This window comes from Ascidiella aspersa, chromosome 4 (assembly GCF_963924565.1).
Source record: "Ascidiella aspersa chromosome 4, kaAscAspe10.2, whole genome shotgun sequence".
NCBI lineage: Eukaryota > Metazoa > Chordata > Ascidiacea > Phlebobranchia > Ascidiidae > Ascidiella > Ascidiella aspersa.
The window spans coordinates 33684649-33705810 of NC_139450.1; the positions used below are offsets into that span (position 1 = coordinate 33684649).

General features: G+C 32.8%; 2 protein-coding genes across 2 annotated transcripts; both read left to right on the top strand.

The window, feature by feature from the left end:
- Positions 1 to 6139: 6139 nt before the first annotated feature.
- On the top strand, positions 6140 to 11318 carry LOC146157610 (lysosomal-associated transmembrane protein 4A-like). Its single transcript, XM_083386603.1, has 7 exons — positions 6140 to 6289; positions 7282 to 7363; positions 7874 to 7947; positions 8346 to 8465; positions 9436 to 9597; positions 10233 to 10310; positions 10710 to 11318. Exons 1-7 carry the CDS (start codon positions 6215 to 6217, stop codon positions 10800 to 10802), a joined length of 684 nt encoding a protein of 227 aa, XP_083242729.1. The 5' UTR covers positions 6140 to 6214; the 3' UTR covers positions 10803 to 11318.
- Positions 11319 to 13450: 2132 nt separating this feature from the next.
- On the top strand, positions 13451 to 20854 carry LOC146157611 (lysosomal-associated transmembrane protein 4A-like). The gene is made up of 7 exons (XM_083386602.1): positions 13451 to 13590; positions 14378 to 14492; positions 15459 to 15532; positions 15818 to 15937; positions 16665 to 16820; positions 17811 to 17885; positions 20104 to 20854. Exons 1-7 carry the CDS (start codon positions 13507 to 13509, stop codon positions 20188 to 20190), a joined length of 711 nt encoding a protein of 236 aa, XP_083242728.1. The 5' UTR covers positions 13451 to 13506; the 3' UTR covers positions 20191 to 20854.
- Positions 20855 to 21162: the final 308 nt, after the last annotated feature.

Genomic DNA, 21162 nt, shown 5'->3' on the forward strand with positions numbered 1-21162 from the left:
TTTGACATTCGCAGCATTTTTAGGCCAATGACACAGTTGTTCAACTTGTATGACAATAATATTCCACTGCGTGTATGAAGCACAACTTTTTTAATTGTACAATTTCGAGCGTTCTCCCATATATATACTTGTTGTACAAATGCCTCTAAAAGCTTTTGCTTTTTATCATCGTGTGTGCTGTTTTGTCGTGGTTTGGTCGCCAAATAAATGTGCGCTGTTAACCTATGAGGGGATACTGTTGATTTTTTTTCACAAATTTAAACACGATAGCGAAAGTATCAAGTAAAAACAGATGGTTATCGAGTTAGCTCGCAGAATGTATGCGGAATGAAGTTACAAAAAATCTATAAAAAGGATAGAGTAAACATGACTTTAGATTAGAATAGTTGGAGGTTGTAGTAAGCTCTAGTAAGAATAAAAAAGCCCATACAAAAGTAGCTGATGTTTTGAACGTTTCGAATAAATCCTAAGATAATGACTGAAGGTTGTAGATTGTAGTTAGACATAGAATGGATATAGATGGCATGATGTTGAAAATAAATAAAGAGTTATTAGAAACGTTCAAACTGCTACCTACTTCTGTATGAGCTTTATATACATTATTACTACATATAAACACGACTTGCAGGCTAATAACACGTATACAGTATACGCAACGCAAAATACTCGAAAATCATTTAGCCACTGTGGGAAGCTAATGGTTCTAATACTTGGAACTGGTCAAATGCGATCGCTCGAAATGCGGCAGGCTTGCAAATGACGTCATCCAGTTTCGGTTTCGAAGGCACAGCGTGGGCTGTTTGATTGAAGCGGGTTTTCGCGCTGGTCTTAATAATGTTTTATTGACTGCTAAAGGTCTGGCATGTCTGCATACCATTGTCATGTAGAGGAAACCTCTGTTTAAATCATCCTCCCTTGGTTAATTTTTTTGTCCTGTATGTGTCCTGTCACGGTTTTCAGCTTTGTAACCAGTTTATCCCAAGGCAGAGCCTTTTGGCTATAATATCTTTCAACACACTGTATCTAGTCCTTCTTATTGCGGCGACTTAAAAACTATAACAACAAAGCTTTGCTGACCAATTTCTCCTACTGAACAATATGATTCATGTTGCTTAATAATAAATTTCAAAGCCAAAAAGGTCGAGTAGATCGACAGCATCTTGATTAAGACGTTTCGATACGAACTTGTATCATCTTCAGTTAGTGTGACTGAAAAGCAAATCAAAGCTTCACTTATAAAAGGTGGGACGCAATTGTTATCATCAGAGTTTTGGCTCCAACTGTAAAAACTCTGATGATAACAATTGCGTCCTACCTTTTATAAGTAAATCTTTTCAGCCACACTAACTGAAGATGACACAAGTTCGTTTCGAAACGTCTTAATCAAGATGCTGTCGATCTACTCGACCTTTTTGGCTTTGAAATTTATTATTAAGCTACATTACAGATCCGTGCATAGTGTACCCATGATTCATGTTATTATAAGCTCTTGTTACTAATAGCGGAACCTTCGAATGTTTCATAAATGACGTATTTTGACAATATATTTAATCGTCTAAGCAGCTTACAATTTTAATTTATAATTTGTAGTGGGGTTTGAATTGGTTTGAATCGGAATTACATAACTGGTTACAACACTGAAAGTTAAGTTGTATATCTTGGTGTTATGAAAAACCTGACATAGGAATAAAATTTAACCTGAAGAACATTTTTGGATTTATACATTCTCGAAAAGTTTAATCTAAAGCAGTGGTTCTTAACCAGGGTTCGATCGAACCCTTGGACCTCGACGCATCAAGGGTTCGGCGAGAACGTCCTCTGAAACATAAATGCTGTTATTTCAAGCTAAATTCGAATCTCTTTTATGTGCCAAGGTGTCGTGTAACATTATAAATTGAAAGTTTGGCTAATTTAACCTATATAAATGCAAGTTTATAATTTGATTATGCCCAGTTTCAGATGCTAGGAGGAAGAAACGAATACTGAGCATAAATTTGGGGTTCGACGAACAATTGCAGAATAACATGGGGTTCGACAGGTTACCAAAGGCACTGATCTAAAGAATCAGTTGTTACCATTTTACAAACCATGGCGACTTGCATTAAGGCAATGTAGCCCTAATAAGGCTAGCATTTTCATTTGCAACCTGAGATAAATAAGTTAACCATAGACAGTAAGTCCCTTACCGCTGAAAAGAAGTTGGCAACAAACTTTAAGAAACATACAGGCACGAGATTTATGTTTCGTGGTCTTAAGAACTTCTTCAGACAAGGGGAATGTGATAATATCGGATTTGGAGCGATCTAAGTCGATACTAGCACTTATCTGATACTTTAGAGCGCCGTCGGCGAACTTAAAGTCGGATAAAACGTCTTTGGGCCTTAACAAGCATATTGAAGGATTTTTTTGTTGAATAATAATGGGGTGAAATATAATAAATTTACAATCATCAGCAAAAAGAAAAAAACAAAGTTCAAACAGAAGTAGGTTGTCGTGAGATTCTTTAAATAAACCAACCTTTTTTAAATTATAACGTTACAAACTGTTCTTAATTAATAAATAAACATCAAAATGACTTAAAAATTGTTTATTACATACAGATTAAATGGAACTTTTCCTTGTTTTTGAATCTTGTTTTTAGCCAGCAAGTATTTTGTAATAACGAGGTAAAACGATGGATCTCCTAGCAGACAAGATTTAGGATTTTTCTTTAAGGTGGCCATTTTTTTTTTTAATTTGCATTAGCGTTCAAATAGGCAAAAAATACAGTTTAGGGAAGGCCATGGTAACGTGACCTCCTTGGGTCCACCCTGGCCTGGCAATTGTTATTTATAAAAGTGCATTGGCTTATATGGGATTGCTCGTTTAAATCAAATGAAAGGTTACCCATTAAAGTCAAATAAAAATCTATTTCAGAGAGAGGTTAACATTCCAATGGTATGTTAAATAAGAATTTTTTTTTTCATATTTTGTTCCAGCTAAAGACAACCTATGCAAACTTGGGCTGAATAATTTTCTTAGGTGTGGGGATAGAGCATTTTGTAAGCCCCCTTTATCGATTGGGTCGAGGAGTTTTGATAAAAGCAGCGTGGATTTGCCCACAGCAGCTTTGCTGTGACAAAGTCACCCGTGCTATACCAAACTTTGCTTCTTATTTCGTTTTTGCCTTGTCCAATTATTTTACTGCAACAACCACCGTCTAAAACTCTAAATACACGTAAACTTTTGTGGTTAAACAATATAAAAATGGACAACGCCGGTACTTATGTATTTATATATATATTACTTTGTATTACCTTTATTGCAAATTTGTTTGATAAACGGCGTAAATATTAAACTCATCTGTTATGTTATTTATGAGATTAATCAATCCGGAATTGTGTTTAAAGTTTGAACTATAAACTAGTAGTTCAGCAAACAACAATGTGCGTGATCGGGTAATTATGTAACGAAGAGGTTGTAGTTAGGCGTAGAATGAATATAAAAACCCACACAGAAGTAGGTAGCATTTTGAACGTTTCGAATACATCTTAAGATAATGGCTGGAGGTTGTAGTTAGACGTGGAATTAATACTAAAACCCACACAGAAGTAGGTAGCATTTTTGTAATGTGTTGAATAATTCTCAATATAATGACTGGAGTTTGTAGTTAGACGTAGAATGATTTAGTTAGTAAATCCCATACAGAAGTAGGTAGCATTTTGTGAACGTAACAAATAAATGTTTATTCATTTTCAATAGGCTACTTTATCCGGAACTTTCATAAAATCCCACCTTATAAAGGCTATGGATTCTGATATTCAATCTTAAGTTTGAGATTGTTTCACACGGAACATGAATTCGGCCTACTTCGCATTAGGCTACCGGCACGTACAGTCGTACATAGGGCCGGTAATGGTTCCTCACAACTTGGCTGGTATTAGGTTTCTCAGTATGAAGTTGCCTCAGGCTACGAAAGGCTGGCAGGAACACGCTTTGTGGTCATGAGGTGAAACTTCTTGGCGCGGGCGAGTGTAACAGGTTAAGGGGGGGGGGGTTATTGCCCCCCTGGAAATTATTTAAAAATATTGTTTTTTTGCGGATTCAAAAGTTGCAAGATTGAAATAAATTTGCTGTCCCGCAAAAAAAATTGTTGGATCGTATTTTTTCAAATGTACACTTATTTGCTTTTTAAAAATATCTTTTTGTTCAATTTTAATAGATTTTCGAAACGTTTAAAATGTTAGCCACTTTTATATGGACTTTAAAATTCCTACTATGCGTCTAATTAACTAAAACAACCAACCATTATGCTGAAAAATTATATTCTTGTTTAAAGTAGTATTTCCTTCGCAACTCTTGTACAAATTTCCGTTTTTTCGCGAAAATTTGTGATCCTTACAATATAGGCTACTGAAGCGAGACATAGAGCGCCGCTACACTACAATATTAATTTTTTTGTGTGTCAGCTACCCCACTGGAAAGAATTAATGAAGGCCCTTGCTTTAACTAAGAGAGAATTAAATTCCGGCGCATTTCGCCAAGGCGTGTTTACGAACGCCGTAGGTTTCAAGGATGCTCTTTTCTCCCTTGAATAATGTATGCAGAGGTGCTGGAGTTTGAGCTCCTGGGGAAAACCAAACAGCTCATTTTTCTCTCGACTGAGCAACGGCCGACTCCTAGTTGTTTTCTGTCGGATGTGAGACTGTTTCGTGTTGACTGGGAGCTTTTGAGCGGTTAGAATCGTCGGTAAAGCGACTGCGGCCTTGATTTTATGATCGCAGATCGTAAATCGAAAAAGCCTTTAATTGCTTGTAATTAACCCTAGTTTATAGTTAAAGTTATTTTTAAGTTTTGTTAGAGTTAGGTGCCGTGCTGACTGCTGACCCTTGTAATTGTTTTACTGCCCTTAAACGCTTTGTGAAAAACCACATGATAGACCTATGGCCTTATAATATCTAGTTAAACACCTAAAAAGTCAAAAACTTTATTGTTATAGAAGAGTCCCAGCACGTATATTAAAACTGATTTGTATTCCTCGTGCTGACGAATTGCCGTTTTATGTGTTGCCTTTATTGGATGCAAGTTATAGTACAGTAGGTATGTTAATTATGAAGGGAATATAAAAAGCGCTTTCGTTATGAACCTAGTACGTAGGCTAATAAAAGCAATGCCGTTTGCTTGCGTGCATACTAATTATTGTTTTTATTTTTTGCCTGTTTGGTATAAAAGCTAGGTATGTTTAATTAAAGGCATAATAATTCTATGGAACTCGAAATATATTGCAAGCAACTTCTCATTCTTGCCATTGTATTCTATTTCCCGATCGTTACAAAGCTAATTTCATCTCAAGTCCGCCATTGTTAGTGGTTAGGATTTAGAATTTCCTTTTGCCATTTTATCGCTGCTTCGTTTCTTTGCTTAAGTTCTTTGAGCGCCTTCAAAGCCATAAAAACGCAAGGAGCAAAAAGAAATGGGCGCTCACAAGAGCAAAATGAAACAGGTCTGGTAACTTGACGTCAGCGCATGTCAATAGTCTCGTGATAAGAGAGGTTCTGCTTTCTGTCTGCCACCCTATTTCGCCATTGCAACTCATGGTTAAAGGCTGCGTGTTGTTTTTCTACTTTACAACGCAGCACTTTTATCGCTGGGCAGTGATTTAGTAGCTATTAATGTTTAACCTATTAATGACAAATTGTCAAGTTTTTCATAATGTTATATTTCATTATGTGCTTATATATCGTTTTAATATGAAGTTTTAGCTTGAATTATTAAGCACGTATTTCTCGAAAGTAGAGTTATGTTCAATCGTAACTACGTTAAGACTAAGAGACGAATATATTTTAATTGTGGTCCTACAGTAACTGGTAGAATTTTTCTATAATTAATTGATTTTCAGGGCTTTTTAGTACAAATACTGCAACGCATATTAATATTTGATTGTTTGAGTTTGGATTGGTCAAGTATTATTATTATATTTAATCTTCCATATTTATTTGTTGCTCAAAATTTTATTTTTGGCTAATTTTGTTAAGTGTAAAAAAATTGGTAAGATTTTAGACCAGCCCCAAAAATGTCCTGATATTGGTGCCAGTCATTAATTTGTCAAAAGGTATTGAATATTCCTGGAATGGAATATAATGAAAGTTTTTACATTTTGTCCACTTCTTTATATGTATTTTTTATTTAGTATTTTTATTAAAAAAACGATAAGAAAGAAATATTTACAATAATCATGTCTGGAAAGTCACCTACATGTTGTTGCTGTGGAATCAAGACCGGAACCATCGTGCTGTTGGTTTTGTATTTGGTAAGTTCAATAATTGTAGCAATTATTTTTATGTTACTATACTGTATGGTATCCTTTAAATTTTTTTTCTTTAAACTGATTCTATTTCAACATGATCAAAATTATGTTTTTAACGTAGTAATCTGTTTCAATTTTTTTATTTAAACTTTAACTTACTTTTTTATATATAGGCCGCCCGGCTTTGATTTCAAACAATGTAAATTGTTTTTATTACAGATCAACTTAAAAACTTTGTTATAAAATTTAAAAATAAATTTTGGGTAAAAAAGTTTGGTTTTCAATTCGTTTGTATATTATTGATTATTTTAACAAAAATTTCAAAAAGAACTGTTAGAAAATAGTGCTGATTAAATGAATTCATTCCCAGTATTTCCCAACTTCTTTCCCGATCCGATATCAAACTGATATAGAAATTTAAGCTTTAATTTGTAATTTAACGCAGCGATTCTACCTTGAAAGGTAATTTATCTGAAGATAGTAGATTAATAACTGGAGATTGGAAAAATCAAACTTTTTCACTGATATGTCAAACTTTAGCCTAATAACCTGACAAAAAATAGCTAAGTCTCCTGTTTTAATTTCATGTTAACTATTTGAGCGTACTAATAACATCATTTGGTATTTGTTTGGATTGCGATACTTTACGTTAAAAATATTAGGTAACGAAATAAAATGTTAAAATGTCCAGAAATAAAATGTCCCTACTCTAGTATTGTAAATCAAAAACAGCTTCTTTTGTAATTTTAATTCTTTACCAACGTTTCGGCATCCTATGCAAGCCGCCTTCGTCAGGGTGAATGACACTAAACGCTTGTACAATAAATGGAAAATAAACTAAAAAAAACGCGAGCACTGAGACGATAAAAAAAATAAGCGATAAATGGTAAAGAATTAAAATCACCAGAGGAGCTGTTTTTGATTGACATTACTTTTCTTGGTTGCAACAGTTCATATATCCTTACTCTAGTTCTAACCTCCTAAGTGTACTTCAGCTTGGAGGAGCGTATGACGTGTACAAAGGTGCAAGAGGTGTGTCGGCAGCTTCCTACTATGGAACCTCCTATGGCCTTACCCGTATGTCGTTGTTAACTATTTACCAGTGTTGTAATGACTTAAGTCAATGACTAGGGCACTTAAGTCGCGGTTTTAAAATGACTTAACTTAGGTTTTTGGACAAACTACTTTGTCTTTCCTTAAAATCTTTTGAACATGACTTGGCCGGACTTAGTTTCTTTTGACAAATGTGTTGATTGAAATAAAGTGTTTTTAATATAAAATTGAGTTATTTAAATTTGCACGTAAAACATTTGCTTGCAATATGTTGGGTTTGAGTAATTTTTTAGTAGAGGGTATTGCTTGGTAGAGGGTATTAAAAGCAATACCCCTTTTAGTAGAGGGTATTGCTTTTAGTAGAGGGTAAGTATTGGTCGAAAAAATCTGTCGGCCTCCAGGTTACAGTAAAGGAAAATATTACTATTGTATATTATTGTATATTTTACGTTTTTTTCTGTTAAGATAGTTTTTACCCAACTCTTGAAACACACTGTTTATTGTTGTATTTGACAAAAACATTTTAATTTTTAGAGTCCTGGGTTACACTTGTTATTGGAGTCTTGATTCTCTTATTTTCATCTTTGGCTCTTCACGGAATTAATAAGGTATGCTTTATACGGAAAACACCTTTATATGAAATCACTTTTAACCAACAAATTGCAAACAAAACTAATTATTTACCGTACATTTATTGTGATTTAAATCAGTGTTTTTTAACTAGAACAACTTTTTTTGTAACTAGTTTTTTTTTTAACTACAAACCTTGTCACTAAAAAATAAATGCTTTTTAAGTTCGATAAAATAAAACTGTTTACTGCGCAGCAGTTTAGTTGAAAAGCTATTATATATTTGCTGCTGTAATTTAACCCCAAAAACTTTAAACACAACTTTTATGCAACTTGATAGGCTACAAAGACCAGTCACAATGCCTCAATTGTTATTCAATATAAAGAAAAACAATAGCCCATTGTTGACGATTCTTTTTGTGTTTACTTTTAAACAGAACCAACACCACCTGTTGCTGCCCATGTTTGTTCTTCAAATGCTTGGTCTTTTTTGCTATGCTGTCATTACTGGACTGCTGGCTATCTATTGGTCTAAAATTGAAGGACAAATCTACCTTGTAAGTTGCCAAGATTCAACCATTTTAAACCAAACATCCTTATTAGGTTTAAAAGACATGGAATATTTAAGTAATTTCAAGGACTGCACAAAATATGACCTGTCATGTGTCACGTACTATTTTAGTTTGACATATAACAGGGTTGTTCCAAAGCAAAAATTTATACTCGCCAGGTGAGCGAGTGGCATCAATCAGCACTCGCCCAGACGAAACAACACTCGCCAAAACTGTTGGCACGCCGTCTGCAAATTTTCGTCCTAGCGCAGTCATTTCTTGGGTTATCGTTAATCTGTCTTGTTGTATCCATACGTAAACATTTGTTTTTATAATAGTCTTGTTTGTTTATTTCCATGCATGGGTGAACAAATGAATGGCCCCATAAAGCAGTTTACCCTTAAAACAATGTTTTTAGACAAAATATTTGTTACAATCTTTAGTGAAAAAATAACACTGACAATTTAGTAGACAATTTCGCTTAGTAGTGGTGCTTAACACGCACCAACTATATAAATTTTCCGCCGAAGCCACTCAGGCGAGTGAGTGTCAATCAGCACTCGCCCGAAGCGATTTGCACTCGCATTGGCGAGTACTTAACCCAACCCTGTATAATACAAAATTTAGATACACTATGCACAGATCTCTAAAGTAGCTTGATAATGAATATCAAAACCAAAAAGTTTAAACCGACATCATCTTAAGAAAAAAAACGTTTTGGTACCTACTTAATGTTCACTGATGATGAGACAAGCAGATATCAAAACCTCTTTATCAAGGTGATGTCTAGCTAAAAGAAAATTGTTTAATAAAACTACCGTTTTTACTTTTAATTAATAACTTGGCAATTCTGTTGTTTCACTCTAAAGTTTAAAGTTCAGGACGAAGGCGATACTATTAGTCATAATATTTTTAGACCAAAAAAATGGTAAAGCGTCTACAACAAAAGTTTTAACAAATGGTATTTTTTACTCAGTACATTGAAATGATGAACGAGGATGGTAAAACTCTCGAATGGCTTCAACAGAACCCGAGTGCTTTGCCTGCAATTGTCTTCAGCAGTTTGACTGCTTACATATTGCTTCAAGTCTACTTTGGTACTGTGGTCTTCAGATGTTACAAGTTTATTGCCAAACAGGTCAGGTTAAAGTGGTTATTTTTAACGTTTAAAATACTTATGCAGAAGGAATTTTAGGGGTTTATAATCAGTATTGTGAGTTAGTCACTTTGGTATGGCTTATGTCCCACTCAAGTCATTCGCAATACTTTTAGCAAATTCCAAGTCAACTTGTAACAGGTTGAATCTAAGTCAAGTCTTTGGCATCAAAAATAAAGCTTAAACCGACAAATTAGTGACAAATTTCATTTGTGCAATATTTCTCTAAAAAACCTCAAAAACTTATAGCAATTTAGTTATTTTACAATTATTAGGTATGTAAATAACCTAATTTTACTGGAATGCAATGTTAAAGCACTTAAAATTTCCACAAATGACTTTTAAGTTAGTCTTTTTAAAGCAGCGACTGAAGTCATAACAACTCTGGTTTAAATTATTTGTGGCAGATAACAAATTGTGGAGCCAACTAATAACAACATAAAATTAGTTGCATTTGGAAAACTTGTCCAACTTTTTTGTCATTAATTTGTTAAAATTAACTTTTTTCAAAAAAATTGCCCAAAATAGTTTGTTGAAAATTAAAGTTCTTTGTAGCTGGTAAAAACGTGTTGAGTTCAAAATGCAAACCAATCTAAAATGTTTTCTTTATTTTATAGAGTTCCCAGTCAAGTGGCAACTTCACCCAATTCCAGTCTGCCCCAGAAATCAGAATGGAGGCAGGACCTATTTATGCTGTAAGTAAAAAAATTAGACCAAGATCAGACCCTGATAACACCAAAGCTATGAGTCGGTGGGATATTATGTTTTGATTAATTACTTTGATTTTGAGTATGTGCGGTGTTGTCTATGTATTGCCCAATATTAACAACAGGATATTGATAGCATAGGTGCCAATAGTGTGTGCAGCAGAGAACCAAAACACTCTATAATTTGGCTGAGTTGCATGCGCAATTAGTGTACAAAATTAATTTCAGTATATCTGTTTTAAAAATAAATTTGTCGAACTGGAAATTTTAAATTGCTCAAATTTTAAACGGTTCGATTTCCTGCTTTTGCCCCCCTGAGTGACCGTGAGGACACCATTAAGAAAAGTGTTCCATTGTAAAATTAATCGCAATTCATTAACGCTTCAGCCTCCTGCCTACTCTGACAAGCAGAAGGTGCCACTTGTGACTGATGTGGATGATTATGTTCACGAGAAGTTGCCCAGTCAGTACATTGCTTGAATGACTGGTGAAGAAGAGGATACAAGAGTTTCTGTAAAGGATTAAAACCAACTTATTAACACTTTTAAGCATTGTTTGTGTCGCTTGTTTTTGCTCGCCTATTACTGGGTTTCCATTTTTTCTGTTCTTAATCACCTTCTTTCTTAAAATTCTTAACTGCACTTTGGTTTCACATTTTATACCATCCAGTAGTTCAGAGAAAAGTTCATACTGTTCAAATGCCACTGTTAGCAACTTTGTCAGGATGTTTAGTACTTGCCAATCTTATGCATTTAAGTTCAACCCAGTACTTGTACATAGCTTTTGTGTTCTTTGACTTCTTAAAAAAAATGTGTCACTACTTGGTAAAGCAAAACCAAATACACGATAGATGTTTTTAGTCGACTAGAGAAAAGATACTTTAAGTTAAATACACAAATTAATTTTTTCGTATATTTTCAGTCATTTTTCAGTTAGTTGTACATTGAAGAGAATTTGCTAATGGATCTTGCACATTAAACCATCCCACAAAGTGTATTTGTTGATTTGGTGAAATACTACAATAGTGCCTGTTGTGAGAGTTTAGCCTTCGTTTACTTTTCTGAAAGTGGTTGAACATTATGTTGGCAAACTGCTACTAAGACAAGTTTTTATAAGAACTTAAATTAGTGTTACGCTAAATTTGTAATGAAAGGTGTAATTTAGAAAATGAAAAGATATTATTTTGTTTATTATTTACTTTTAAATGTTAAACTGGTGAACAACTGTAAAAATAAGTACAACACTTCAATTTAAGAAAAACTGGGCGTGCAGTTATTGTACCTTGGTTTATTTTATGGCAGTGATGTGTAAAAATCTTGTTAAAATTACTAAAAAGTCTAACGTCTTTTCGAATTATGTATGTCCAGTTGTTTACTTAAATTACTTGTGTCCAGAAGAGTGAAATTGAAAAACTATGACTAATGAAGTAATTGACTGAACAGCAGTGATGTGTCCTGAAGCCATTTATCATAAAGAGGAACTTTTGAACTGTGTGACAAACAAGATTGAAGTTGATTTATTAAAAATTGTAGCATGTCAAAGTTACCTGGCTAACCAGCAGCCAAAAGCATATTTCAAGCAAAATCTACAACGTGTATGCAATGAAGGGGAATTGGGTAATTTAACCGAAAATATATTTGTTTATTAAGTTAAAAAAATTATTTGATTTTGGTAATTGCTTATTTGTACCTAACTAAGGTCAAGAAGTGGTGCATTTCGAAAGGCATTGTAAAATATCTAAAAAGTGGAGACTAAGATGGCAAGGTCCAAGAGAAAATAAGTTTCCTTTAAGTTAGGGGTTTGGCCCATAAATATAAGGTGTTTATAGTTGTGGAAATACCTTTTATGTGTGAATCCATTACAAATTGGAAATCTTTAATAATAAATCAAGTTTTCACTTCAAAGTCATGACCACATCGATAATATTCAATTTTAAATACGAAATCGTGCAACTCCGAAAAAAAACGTTTAGTGGTGGAACCCAGACGGTTACCTTGGATTAAGTTCTAAATTGTTTGAAAAAAATTAAATTTTGTTTTGTTAAACAAATCAAAAGTATTTTAAACAGAAATAATATTAGAAAATTGCCCAAAATTTAAAATTTTTTGACGGTTTACAGGTTGACACAAGCATAAAAATCGGCATTGGCGGTAAATCAGCACAAGGAAATAGAAAATTGATTTTCCAAGGTTACAAAAACAATTGATTTCACTTCAGCCAGTCATAAGCGCCGAAGCGTGCGGTCACGTGATTTAATTGTTTGTGTCGCAATAAAGGTGTTCCTTTCCGAAAGCTGACGAGTTGAAAATTTGCCTTTTGTTAAGTATCGACGTCTCAACTTCTAGTTCTCCATTATTACGGGACATTGCGTAATTCGTTTAGTTTTCTAAACGCTTTTGACTAGAAACTACTGTGTTTTATTTAATTAGAAAACAATGATGGCATCTGTAAGAAGGAAAAACATGTGTTTAAAAGTTAGTTAAATTTTAAATGTCTAAGCCGAATGTTAAGCTAATTACGTCTAGTATTTTGTACGTTTGTATCTGTAAACGACAGTTCGTAGGGTTTGTAAGGTGTTCGCTGTTCTTATTTATTAACTTCTGATCCACTCAAATTTTAAATTTATAGTTGTATCTTGATAATAATTGTCAATGCCAAAAAGGCTGAGTAAATCAAATCAACATCATCTTGATAAAAATGTTTCGCTACAAACTTGTATTAAAATCAGTTAAAAATCGTCATTTTAACTGATAATGAGACAATTATTATTAGAACGTCTCTATACAAAGGCTGTCGATCTACTCGACCCTTTTGGCTTGATCAATATTATCAAACTACATTGTAGATGCAAGCATAGGTCAATCTGGTTCATATTTGGAAACAGTGGTTTTCAAATTTAACACTTTGCCTTTTTATAAATGTTCAAAGTCTTAAATTGTTCACAAGATGTTTCTAACAAATGTAATTTGTTTTGGTAATATGACAACTTGTTTTTTTTTGTGATATTCATACGATTTTGTGAGAATAGTTAAAATGGATTCCATAATATCCCATAAAATGGTTTCAATAATATTCCAACTTTTTTTTAGTTTAATTAAAATATATTTTTTATGCGCTTATGTAGATTTGTTTACAGTGTTCTAGAAAACGTTTTATTATTAAGAGTCTGATAAAATAAATTAAGATGAGCCGTTCTAACCAAGAACCGCAATGTTGCTTTTGTATTCACGTGAAAGCGGGGACATCATTCCTAGCTGGCTTTATGTTGGTAAGATTAATGTTTGATTCTATTTTTTTCAATTTCCTCCTAAATTCCAATTATCCAGTGCCAAATCTTTGTAAGGCAATATTTTCAATTGGATTTCCATTAAAAACTTCCCAGATCAATAATATCTGAAAAATTATGAAAGATTAACAACTGGCGAGGATAAATTTTTTTAATTAATAATAAATTAAAACAAATATATTTAAACGTTTAAATTTTATATATATTTTGGTTATTTGAGCAAAGTAATGACATCATTTAGTATCCAGTCGCGTCGCTACATGTTTTGTCAGAATAAAATATCAAATATCAGACATCCCTAGTTGCAATGCTCAAAACAAAACTTACTAATGTAACGAGATAAAGGTTTGAACTTGATAAATTTTATTATATATGAAATGTTCACAAAATGTTACCTATTTCTCGATGGGCCCTTATATCATTCCACATCCAACTACAACCTCCAGCCATTAAACTGCAAAAAAAATAACATTGTAGAATTGTCAGCATATATAACACTAAACAAACTTTTTAACGCACATTTGACAAATGTGAAACATTCAAAATGCTACCTACCTCCGTATGAGCTTTGGGATTTATTAAACTACAAGCTCCAGCCATTACATTAAGATTTATTTAAAACATTCACAAAATGCAACCTACTTCTGGATGGGCTTTGATACTCATTCTACATCTAACTACAGCCTCCAGCCATTAAACTGCAAAATAAATACCATTGTTGAATTTTCACTCTCAGCACATGTAACACTTTGTCGACCAATTTTTTCAGATGAGCGGGCTTGTATGTTCTGTGTTTTCTGCCCTTCTACTTTCTGGAACTTTATCCACTGATGATATGATAAGTGAAGATGTGTACAACTACTACAAACAACACCCTCGATCAAGTATGTGAACTTAAAATTGAGATTTATGCCAAGCAGCATGAGAGAGAACATGGGTTTATTACTGACTGTTATCAGGAATATCAACTAGACAAAATATATAATAAAAAGAAGTCTAAACAAATAAAATCCAAACAATATTAAAAAATGATATGAAAACTATGATTTCAATTCAAAGGCAATTGTTCAATCAAAACTGCCGGGTGTCAGTGCGCCATAATTTTATTTTCAATAAGTTGAAGCATATGCATTATTTATTTTTAGAAAGTGCAGTTACCTCTGTTTGTTAACATACTGGTTTTTTAGATAAATTTGCCTTTCAAAGTACAAATCGCTGCGTTTAATTGCAAATCTTGGATAAAATTATCGGATTAGGTCAGATACCTCTCTATTATCCAACGGGTAGCGATACTACCACTTGACATTGGATATCCAATATAATTTTATTTCTTTTTTGGCATCCTTAGTTAACAGTATAGACCAGTGCTTCTTAACTTTTTTAGTTTTGTTCACCGCTAGCATTTATCTCCAGATTTCATTCACCCTTGTTTCATGATATGATAAAACTATCTCATCTAACAGCACAAAACGACTTGGGTTGTTTCGATTTTTGTTAATATCAACTCAAGCTTAGTTTTACCATTGTAAATCTACAATTTCTCGAGTCCAGAAATACAGCTACAGAAGCACAAAACACAGTCACCAATTTTTTGTACTTACACACTCAGTGTAAACCAACTTCACTATTACAATAAGCAAAACAAAACACCAAAAAACAACAGTTCAGTAGTCGCTTTACTGCAGAGCTATCATCCATTTCTGACGGTTCACCCTTATTCACCCCTTTTGGTTGGTTTTGTTCACCCTTGGGTGAACCATTAACCTGTTTAAGAAACACTGGTATACACTACAATCTGATATTACCAAACGTCCCTAATAGTAATTCTTTTCTTTTGTTATTCAATTCAGCTCTCTGGATTGGTCTTGGAAATGGTCTTTTCTTGGCTGTTATCTCCTTTATGGCTATTTATGGACTTGTTAAGGTTAGTCAGTGTTTTGTTATTTATCTCACAAGTATTTTATTTCTTCTGTTGCATATATGGAAATTTGTTAAACTGGATCTAAGTATCATGTTGCCGTAATATAACTGTGGCTTTTGGACTTAAAGTTTATAGTATTGCTTTTTCATAGTAATGTGAGAAAATAAAGGCATTTTGTCTTGCTGGGTAAAATTATGTAAAAAATGTTTTTATATAAGTATCGAAACACAACAAGGTACTTGACAAAGTAAAGTGTACACTCTTGACAAATTTCATGATCTTTTGCAGAACCGTTCTGGATATCTTCTTCCATTGTTTATTGTCCAACTCTTCAACTATCTTTGCTCTGTCATCTACATTGGCAGTCTTATGTTCTACTGGCCAAACGTAAAAGAGCATCTTAAAGAGGTAAATATGTTGTTTCTATCAACTTTTATTGGACTTTTAAAACGGTTCGAACCAGTGTTTCCTAACCTTTTTTACTTGGGGGCTTATTTTATTATACGGGTTTTATAGTTGCATATCTTTAAAGAAACTTCCATCCAAATGGGCACATATTTACAATTATAAACTGGTAGAGTGGGAACCAATACATTTGTACGAGTTATAATATAATCTTTTCCAAATGAAAACAGGCATCTGTCTGTCTGTAATTTACCCAATTAATGTTTTTTATTTATAACATATATAAAAATGAAACTTGTATTTTACATGTTTTTATTAAAACAGTCTAAAAGGCTCAGCTAATTTCAAGCAGGAATCCAACCTTTTTAACTGATGGTCATACAAGGCCAAATTGAAAATTCTATTTTAAGACGATAACGATTTACTACACTTTTTGGCTTGGACATTTTTTTTCAAGCTATATTACGGATCGGTGTTTAGTGCACCAAGCAATAAATTTCAATACCCAATGTTAAATATTATTACTCCACATATAAACCCATATTTTCGGCTGGCATTTAGTTACGTCATATTTATGATTTTGATCACCATTGTGAAAAACAAAAAGTCAATGTCTATGTCATGCCGATTGTGTTTACTTTCTAAAGTGCCTGAGCTATATATCCTAGCCTGACAGAATTACAAGGTGCCCGTTGTTTTATATTTACATTGGGTTTTCTCCTATCTACAGTGCAGACATATCCCAGCTGAATGGAGCCAATGGCTGATGAATTTAGACGACCGCTGGTTGGCTTGTATCGTATTTGGCGTCTTATTTCTCTACCTTATTGTAAAGAGCTATCTTATCTCGATGGTTTACAAGTGCTATAAGCACATGACACACCAGGTATGTTCGATGTTTGGTCTAGCAATTCGTTCCAGTATATATGAATCGATTGCTTATGTAACTATTTATACAAAATTTATTTTATTGAAATATGAAAGAATACTTCACCCTTTGTGCACATGTCCATGTAATATAGCTCTTACTGTGCAGGCCAATTATTTTAGCACTTTATAAAATTCATGTGTTGGCCCTTGGTGACTTAACAAGGACAAATTTTATCGACTATTTATCTGTTCGTGGAATGTTGTTTAACTGAACTATGTAAAACACTTGACATATCTTGTTCGTATGTTTAAAGAGATATGCCCATTCTGAAACTATACACTGAAATACTTTGACTGAATACTTTGTCACATATCAATAGTACATTTAATTTTGCGACTTACAAAAAACACCCAATACCAAAGTTATAGGTTATGACCGTTTAACTCTTTATGTAACAAACATCTTTTTACTTATCATGTATAATGTAAACCTGTTGTGTATATATGTTTAATGCAATATGTTACAGCTGTCTTGATGTGTTAAAACATTTAAACACAACTTTTTTGATTAATATTTGAACAGTGCAATGTTATTTACTTTGTTGCGCACATTTTAATTATTTTTATGTCAGTCTAAAATTCCTTAGTTTGTGAGTTTGTTTTTAAAACCCATGATTATAGTTGTTTTATTTTTGTGTTTTCGCAATCTTATGCCATCCATAGGTAATTCTTACCCCAAACACCTATAATGTGAAATTTAAAGAACGATTTTTTCTTCAAGATTTGGCTTTAGTGTATGCTAAGAAATTTTAGGATACCATTTGCAAAGTTCCATCTCTGCATTAGCCCTTTTTTTTGAGAGATAATCGGGAGAAATTTAAGTGGTCCTTTTAGATTCTCAAAACCGCTTAAAAATCATTGACAGTGGCTTTGGCAAAACAGTGTGTAGTGTTGAAAAGTGAACTTATTGATAAATCCTTAATTCTTAAACTGTTTTCCACAATAGGCTCTTCGCCTGCGACAGGATCCAGAAATCAGCTATGTACAAGATATTGACCAAAATGCTGGACCCATCTACAAGGTAAATGTTTGTTTAATAACTTAAAAACTATGTGTTATCAAACAGATAGTGTACATTTAGTTTATTTAATCTATACCAGTGGTTTTTTTCTTGCCTAATACAACCTAATGGCCCTTTTATGTTACAGCGCACTTTTCCTCACATTTATTAAAAATAAAAAGTACATTAAACCCGCGTTCCCAGTGCCAGCCGCAGAATATATTCATGGCTGTTTGAATGTAGCTAAGATAGAATATATCTCCGCTCTAATGGAATTGGTTTCAATGCATAAAATGTGTTGTAAAAAATAGATTGACAGTTTGATTCTAGGGTTAATAACTTGTAGTGCTTTATTTTTTTAAGCTATCTTTTGAAGTCTTGTTGAAATGTAGATATGTTTCCTGATTACAATGTAAAAAATATTGTTTCAAGTTTTACAAAATATGTAAAAATCAAACAGCATTTTTTAATTTCATTAAAGTAATTATTTAATTTCTCCATAATCAATAGCTGTGAAAATACATTTTGAGGTCATTTTTGAAAGATTTTATTTCTTTGGTTTAAAGATAAACTTAATAATTGTTCACTATTAAAAAGTATTTTAAATTGAACACTGAACTTCAATTGAAATGAGCATCTAATTGAAAATCCGAAACTGTAACAACATTCTGTCAATGTCAATACATGATTCATCCTACTTCCAAAGCTAAATTGTTGCTATCTCCATGATTTAATGTTGTTTGCTAAAGTCGTATGACTGAACTTACAAACAAACCACAGTAATGTTTGGCAGCCGGTGCTTGTTTCATCATCCATGTTGATTTGTGACTGCTGTAACATTCTGTAATTGGCCAAACATTAACTTACTAATATGGGTAAGAATAAGTAGCCCTTCACATTAAAAATAATATATATTTCTCCCTATTTTGTTATGAGAAGTAGTTTTGAAGTAACCTAATGTATAAAAGACTATGTTTTTATCGATTTTTTTGATGGTTATATATTTAAAAAACAGCAGTTATCAAATAACCCATTGTAACACCTCTTTTAACGTGTTTTTTTATTTAAAAATCTGCTCAGCAGTTAAAACTTAAAAAAAAAACTATATTTGCTACATATTCTCTTTTTTATTAAACCTAAACCCAGTAGTTCTAATTAACCTATTAAAAAAAAAAACAATTTTCTACATATTTTTTATTAAAATCGAGTAACCAATTTTAAAAATATTAATTTCAAACTTGCTTTTTATACAAAAAATGCCGGTAGATACTACGCAACCTATTATAAAAAAAAATAATTTGTTATTTTTTGCTAAAAAATCTGGTAGTTCAAACTACAGCCACACAATCAGCTTTTAGAAAGGAAATTAAATATATGAAAAGATTTATGTAAGATTAACTTTTGCAGTCCACCATAAAGCCTATCATTATGTTGTTAGGCTCTTACTGCAGTAAAGTTGTTTATACACATATGGTGCTTTTATTATACCCAGGCTTCCATCTGTGGTAGCCCATAGTTTATTTCACTGGTTTCATTTCCTTGTAAGTTTACCCAATATTCTGCCAGACAAAGTATTTTAAATATAGTGGTTTAAAAGTTCACACTAAATTCGTTGAATTGACTTAATTATGCAGCCCAAGTTATTTTTCAGTTATTCCGCCCTTGCTTAAATGAAAATCCTTATTTAATAGACTGGATTGGTTTATTTATTGTAGTCCTCCCTACTGCATTATTCTGACCTGTTGTGATAAGTTTGGTAAATCCTGAATGTACAGTTGGCCTTTAGACATATAACAATTTGCTTCGATCCATTAAAAACCAAAGAGTTAATGCTTGTTGACAAAAACACTAATATATTTTATTATATTTGAAGTATATATTGGAGCTCTACAAGAGATTAATCTTAACAAATGTGACATATAAAAAGATTGTCCTGAGTTTATAGTTTTCAGTTTTACGTAATCTCAAAAGACAATAAAATCAAAAAAGGACTTTTGCTCTCAGGCGAATGACTTTTACGACTGCATATAAATAGAAGACTTGTTATAAAAAATTCTGTTGATTTAGAGTTTTGTCAAACAGTCTTAAAGATTTTGATTTCAAGTTGTTTCAATTTTCATTTCATTTGTGTATATGCCCTTATTGTGTGTTACTACAAAAAGCAGCTTCAGAAGGGCTAGATCACAGTGGTTAACACACATATGCGTGCATGTTTCTTATTGTGTTTGATTTATTGCAGCCACCCAAATATGAAGACATCCAGAAGGTTCCGCTGGTTGCAGATGTCGATGATTACGACACCAAACCTCCTTCATACTACCCGTAACCGCCCCCCCCCCCCCTGCAAAAAGTAACATCCTGTCTGTTTGTAACTTTTCACAATTAGACGTTAACTTTCTGTCGAGTCCATAATTTTCAAGTTACCAGTTAAAATCCATACAATGTCTGTATAGAAATGATTTGTTAAAAACTAGAATATAGCTTGGCTGTCAGTTTAGATTTAGTGTCTCAAATGTGTGATCAACTTCAAACAAAATATGTTTGCTCGTTTAAAGAAAATATGTTTTTTAAATCAAACTGATTTGTATGCTTCTGCTCTTCAGGTTAAACCATTACCACGACAAATATATTTGTTTTTATTGGGCTTATTTTTAGCAATCCAACCAGACTTTTATTTTTTGCTCATCAGATAAAGTGTTTATCCAATAAAGAAATCTGAATAAAAATTAATTCACTAGTTTATAAATTGAGCACCGCTTGGAGTAAGCGCTTAAGTATAGTGTCATCAAAATGCCAATATGTACATACATTTTTACTCCGCATGAAACCTGTATTCCATGCTTATTATTTAATCTTTTAAAGTTATCTTTGGTTTTTATCAGTTATTTACTTTTTCTCCCTAATTACAATATTTGAAATATTTCTGATTTAACTGTCATCTGTGTCTCAAGGATAATACCGACTCGCATCTTATTTGTGGAAGGAATAAAGTTGTAATTAGGTGAAACGCAATCTTCTTTTTGTGCCATAGTTCAGGTTTTAATGGATCAGCCACTCTATGTATAAGTTTTGTATAACTTTTTAAATAACCAACTAGGTTGGTTGGATATTTGTTATGTCCTCATAAAATTCTTGCTTTAACATGTGAAGAAAGACAAAAACTTTTAACAGCTGAAGCACGAGCAGTAATATGCAAGCGTTACTTGTTTTGAAACAGATATTATTTAAGTACAGTCAAAGTCCCTTTGAAGTTATAAATACAGCGAATCAAGTCCAGTCCTTGTCATTAAAATTAAAC